Genomic DNA, 6,797 nt, shown 5'->3' with positions numbered 1-6,797 from the left:
GATTCACGTTAGTGATATGAATAAGATGTGCTGTACATATTAAGTAGGCCGACATAAAGTGATGCATATTATTATTATACAACTTACTCCAATGGTACATAAAACATAAACTTACACGAATATAATACCACGACAACAAGATGAATAATTTTCCATAGGGGGTGTCGGTTTAACTGTAGAAGCAATTTATATTTTAAGAGTTATTTTTTTTAAGGATATTATAAAATCTAAAAACAATGGTTTTTGTTTAGTTTTTTTATGCGTAAGAAGAGTAAAATATTATTACAAGGACATATCACAGGACTTTCATTCATGAGTAAAATGATTACTTGCACAAAATAGAATAGCCAACTTCACTTGAGATTTTTCTTCTTGCATCTCGTACACATATTAAAAAGAAAATTATATGATATTTAGTAAGACAGTATCTCATGTCAATGCGTCTTACTCCATGACTCCCGAGTCACGAAAAAATGATCTCGAAAATTACAAGTATATATATACATCTTAAGATTGATCTGCAGTTTTTATGAATAATGGTTTGAAACGCCGGAGGGGGGGGGGTGAAAGTTAATATGGTTTAGTGGAGACCAATTTGCACTGTACATGACTAACTTTCAGGTGCGGATCCGAAGGAGGGGGGGGGGGGGCAATGCCCGGTCATCAAGAGGAATTTTTCCACTTTTTCGAGAATACACTCTTCCAAGTGGAAACATTTCCCCCACTTTTGCATTGTTGTGAGTGGCTTGTCACATTCCCACCTTTTTTGGTGGGGGGGGGAGTAAGACCCACCCCTTTGATTGTTTGTCATAGCTCCTGCTTAAAAAATAAATAAATAAACATTCTGAGCCTGCCGCCCCCGTCCCCCGTCATTCACAACACTTTGGATCCACCTAAATGACATGAATAAGATGTGCTGTACATAAGTAGGCCTACATAAAGTGATGCATATTATTATTATACAACTTACTCAGTATCGGGAGGACTCCAATGATTAATGTAAATACTATAACACATAAACTTATACAACAAGATGAATAATTTCCGTAGGGGGGGGGGGGTCAGTTCAACTGTAGAAGCAATTTAGATTTTAAGGGTTATTTGTTAAAATGTAATGATTAAATCTAAAAAAATGGGGGTGGTTAGTTTTTAATGCGTTAGAAGAGTAAACTTACAAAGCCATATCACAGGATATGATCGTACTTTGTATTTACATAATGAGAGCAACACGATTATTATCGCCGAATAACGCATAAGCTGGACACCCCCCTCCCACACACAACCACACACACCCCCACCATGCTTTCTCATGGCGGCTTAAACATTAAGGCCTGGTCACACCGCCCGAGCGTTTTTGGAGCGGTCGTGGAGCGGTATATAGGGAGAGAGGGTCGAATTTCGCTCACAAAATTGAGGAAAAAATCGAAAAAAAAAATCAATCGAAATCGAAAATGGTGAACGGTAGCGAGCGGTGATGATTTTTTTTCTCTCCGCTCCATGACCGCTCCAACAACGCTCGGGCGGCGTGCCTTTACCTCGGAACAGATGTTAAAGGGAAAGTCCAACCAAACAACAAGTTGATTACAATAGAAAGATACAAATTCAGCTGACATAAGGATTATAAACACAGGTTATGTCACCAAGATCAAATGTAAAATAAACAAAACTATGTTATCAATTTTACAGAACAGTCGTGATGCACACCGCGATTTATATGCGATCCGATGGTTGATGGCATCACCCAAGCTATTATATCCTTCAATGAATTTTTACATTATTCATTATTTTGTTTGTCGGTTTTAAGTTAAAACAAAAGCTCTAGAGTCACAAAAAGCAGTGCACTGATTATGAACTGACTTCGCATATTCACGGAGTACTTCAACTTTGTTTTTATTATAGCTGGAAAAAAAACTATATTTATATTTTTTTAAAGGAAGTGACATCATATATTCCTTCAGTCGCATGTGGATAATACCGCAACAGCTATTTGCAGATAATCAGAAAATTATATTTCAACAGTCATTCTAATTTTGCATTCGATCTTGATGGAATTTCCAATGTTATAATTTTGCTTGTTTGAATTTGCTACGTTTTATTTAAATCAATTTATTGTCGGGATGGACTTGTACTCCGACCCGTATCAATATTATCATGCCTCAGGACTTGATAGGCTGGAGACCCGACATAGCAACAGACTCTTGAAGACACCTTGAAAGATGGGATGCTTGAGGGCGTATATGATAGGATTCAGTGCATTGTTAGCAAGACCTATCATCATGGCGTACAGAGTGAGAGCACCAGCACCGGGGATAACGAGGCTGATTCCCGTTGGTAGATAACAAATGGCAAAGACACATACAACTGCGATCAAGTTCTTGGTGATTGCCACTTCCCGTTTGTGGATGACCTCCTTGGCGTTTGGCCGTTGGCCCCCTGACGCTCCTGCTGAAGATCTCCCTTTTGAGGAAGCGGCGGTGTCGCTGACCATGGTGTTTCTGGAGTTGTAGGGTGCGTTATTGCCACTTGATGAGGACAGTCTGGCCCTGAGATCCCGGTTATGACGGAGCACGAACGCCATGATTAAGGCATAGAAGACTCCGATGGCCAGAAGTGCCACGATGAGGATCACACCTTGAAGCAGGATATAGTACACACGAAGGGGGTTTTCATCCCTTATCGAGCAAAGGGAATAGAATTTAGAATGACCGAACTCGACGATCCCGAAAAGGGATGGTACGAGCGTGATCAGGAGGGACTCAACCCAGATAGCAACCGCCACCACGATGTTCTTCTTTGGAGTCAAAATCCCTTGATGAACACGAACGGATTTCGTGATGACGTACCAGCGAATGAATGCGATGGCGACCAGCGTCGAGATGCTACAAAGGATACAGGTATAGATAGTCCCTCCGACGAAGGCACAGACGAAGTTGGGGATCGGAGAAGTCCCTTGTTTGCGTAGGAGCATGATACACTCAACTGGCAGACAGAGACAGGTCAAGAAGTCGGCGATTGCGAGATTGACCACAAGGATATTCGTGGTCGTTTGCAACTTCTTGTCAACGACTACGGAAACGACGACTAATGCATTTCCGAAGAGACCGATCGCGGCTACGATGCACCAAATGACGGCGACTATTGTTCGATGTCGTGAAATAATGTCGACATCAACGTCAGCAGTATGCTCTCGCGACGACATCGTCGATGAGAGTAGCATAGATAGTGAGCTACTTTCAGCTAACTCCGTTTCAATTTCTGTAATCATGGTAAGAGTCCCATTTATCAGTAGCGTGTCAAAAATTGCCATTTTGTTAAATTGACGAAACACGAATACGAAAATCCTTAGGTTGAAATTATGATTTTGAATACATCAACGACACTTTCGACTTTTTATGCAAGAAAAAATAGTTACTGTATTTATTGATGGTAGAGGATGGAGAATCTGGTGTGTGGCGGATTTCTATAACATAGTAGTAATCTTTCCGAGCACTTTGTTAGAAATCACTTCTGACTTCGCTTATCAGACGCGTATCGAGAAAGAGGTTGTGCTGAATGTGGGATGTAATTCTTCTAGATAGTAGCTTTTAGTGGTGATTTACAGATGTGCTCATCCTTTTATACATAGATTCCCTGTCTCGCATTATTCTCGTCGACATTGGGTGATCCACACACTAATGAAATTCAATTGTAAGAATCTGTGGACAGATCAAAACCCTTTGAAATCAGTCTTATTTTATTTGCAATTAATTTTAACTGGCAGTGAATCACTCCCCAGAATGAAGAGTGAGTGAGAGATCACATTTTAGACTGAGGGCATGGAGGATAAAGTTCGTCAAAAGATTATCAAACGAGCGCATCAGTGCTTGGTTACACTTCGTAATTCCAAAGGTTCGTTATTCCGAAGTTTGTTATTCTGACGGTTCGTAATTCCGAAACATCTAAATTCCCTATACCCCAATGTTCATTAATCCGAAAACGAAAAAGGGTTCGTTAATCAGGACATTTGTGGCGTTATTCCGAAGGTTTGTTAATCCGAAAACGAAATAAGGTTCGTTATTCCGAAACTTCGTTAATCCGAAAAATGAAATGATAATGCCGGGGGAACCTGAAAGGCGTTGGAGGGGGGTTGGGGGTTGGTAGAAACCGGACAGAAACATTGATGTTCAATTGCTATATATGAGGAGATGTAAAGGCAAGAGCGGCGGAACGTATTTTCGTTTGGAGCAAAGCCAAAAAAGGTGATTTTATTATTATAATAAGGTATACATTTAGACTTTTTTGCACGGTTTTAAATATTTTCAAATCTGAAGTTTTCAAAATCGCTCTTTGTCAAACTCTGGGGCCAATTAGGCCCTACTGCACTGTAAAAAACAGTAATTATTTCTGACAGCTGGTACACACAAACAGTATTAACTCTGAAATTACGATGGGCTGTAAAAAAATACAAGATAACTGTAAAAAAAAAAATTAATAAATAAAAAATTACATGCCTTTAACATGAAAATCGCCGTTAAAGGGGAAGTTCACCCTGAAGAAAACTTTGTTGTAAAAATAGCAGAAAAAATAGTAAAAATTATTGGTGAAGGTTTGAGGAAAATCCGTTAAAGAGTAAGAAAGTTATTAGAGTTTAAATTTCTGGATTTGTGACGTCATAAACGAGCAGCTGCCCCATGTGTTACGTAATATAAAATGTATGAAATTCAAATTTTGTATGGCTCCTGATGACTTAATTTTAGTTTCTTTTCATGATCGGGTGTGAAAAGATTTGTCTATTGATATACAAAAGTTACAGTGAAAACAATTTTCAATTTTCTGAGAAAATGACATTTCATTGATTTTTTACCATTCGCTATGTAGGAATGCTGCTCGCATATGACGTCACAAATCAAATAATTGAAATTCTAATAACTTTTTAATTATTTGATGAATTTTTCTCAAACCTTCGGCAATATTTTTTATTATTTTTTCTGCTATTTTTACAATGAACCTTTTGTCAGGGTGAACTTCCCCTTTAATTTGCATGCGAACACTATTTAGATGCACTGCAATCAACGTAAAAACACAATAGTTCGTTGGTATTTTTTTTTTACAAAGATCATTATATTTTACTTTGTTTTACATTTCACTTGTAATTCTATGCTACATATCACTGCATAAACGAAGAGCTCAGTTGGAAAAGGGGTTAGGTCCATTTTTGATCAAATAAATTTTTGTCTCAAATTATATGTTTACACATGGTTTAGTAGCTCTATAAGATGATACCAAGAAAAGTTGAATTCCCATTAAAAAGTGAACAAAAATGACAAGGAATATTCACTTTTTTTCAAAAGAAGTTAGGTCCATTTCGTTTTGGTTGCAAACGGGGTTAGGTCCACAAAGATTTTTTTTTGGGAAAAGAGATATTAAAAAAATATGAAGACAGGTAAATTTCTTTTATACCCAATTTTATGTTCACATGGTAGGGTAACATGAAAATTTACTTTCGCATAAGAATATTGCAATATGGGAGAAAAACAATGATTTTCTTGGAGTGGACCTTTTACAACCAAACTCTTCTGAAGAGCTCATTTTTCAAAAGGTCTTAGATCCATTTTTCGTAAATTTTATTGTTTTCTGTCTCAAAACCTATAGATTTTTAGTAGCTCTGATGATACCAAAGAAAACTTGAAATTCGCAATGAAACGTGAAGACAGGTAGATTTCTTTTATACCCAATATGATATTAACTTGGGAGGGTAGTATACCATGACAATTTACTTTTTCATAAGAATATTTCGATATGGGAGAATTAAAAAGGTTTGATTTTCTCGGAATGGTCTAAAGTGGATATAACCCCTTTTGCAAACAAACTCGTCATTAATTTTGTATTTTGCCGTGAAGCCTGTAAGTGGTGAATAATTGTGATGGAATCTGTGGCCTATATCCTTTTTTTTGCATCATGACTATTTCTTAATCTTTGTGTCTTTTTTTTCGGGTGATTATTTTCATTGTTATTAAAGGGTAAGTTGATTAAATCATATTATTTTCCCCTTAAATGCTTTAGAAATATGGTACAATCGATGTACGACTATTTTGAAATTAATATTCTATAACAACTGTATCGTATATGAACCGATGTGACTTCTCTTGAAATACAAATAATGTCACAATATACGTCATGTTTACGTTACTATCTAAGAAATTCTTTGGGAAATATTACAGATGTCGGTAATCTCACAATTCGTACGTTTATGTAATGCTGGCGCGATTCAATTAAAGGTGTGTAATAATAATTCGTTGAAGATAGAAAACAAATAATTACACAAGGGATATGAAAATGATCACCTTTCCACCTCATACTCTTCAAAGATACATACGAATCATTTAATAATATCAACAATTAATACTCTTAATTTATTTCATGTCAGTTGACCTGGCTCAAACCCTCTGTTTTAGGTAAAAATGAGCTGCTTCTGGAATGCATACATGCGCTTCATTTCAAATATTGAAAGAATGCATACGAATTGCGGACAAAATCTTGTATATTACAAAATAATAGAATGTATGCTTTGAATTGGTATAAATAATTGATCTGGTTTGTTTCAAAGGTCGAAAAACATCCAAACTTTCGATTACCTCGAAATCATGTATAGGAGTCCAGCCGAGGTTTGAACCAGTTCGTAAAATCACTGACGAATTAACAGTATTTGGATTAATAACTTTTGAGAAAATGAAAAGTTGTGATACAGTGTCTAATTTGGATAATGGTCGCAACAATGGCCGCCATAACGACTCATCCTTGCTTTTACATTATGTCCA

The 6,797-nt window shown here is 37.0% G+C and overlaps 1 protein-coding gene across 1 annotated transcript; it reads right to left on the bottom strand.

The window, feature by feature from the left end:
• Window positions 1-2,149: 2,149 nt before the first annotated feature.
• LOC121429017 (rhodopsin, GQ-coupled-like) lies at window positions 2,150-3,307 on the bottom strand. Its single transcript, XM_041625912.1, has one exon. It carries the CDS (start codon window positions 3,305-3,307, stop codon window positions 2,150-2,152), a length of 1,158 nt encoding a protein of 385 aa, XP_041481846.1.
• Between the last annotated feature and the right edge of the window lie 3,490 nt (window positions 3,308-6,797).

This window comes from Lytechinus variegatus, chromosome 15, assembly GCF_018143015.1.
Source record: "Lytechinus variegatus isolate NC3 chromosome 15, Lvar_3.0, whole genome shotgun sequence".
Taxonomy (NCBI): Eukaryota; Metazoa; Echinodermata; class Echinoidea; order Temnopleuroida; family Toxopneustidae; genus Lytechinus; species Lytechinus variegatus.
The sequence above is the reverse complement of the archived record's forward strand: the minus strand, read 5'-3'. Positions and strand labels throughout refer to the sequence as shown.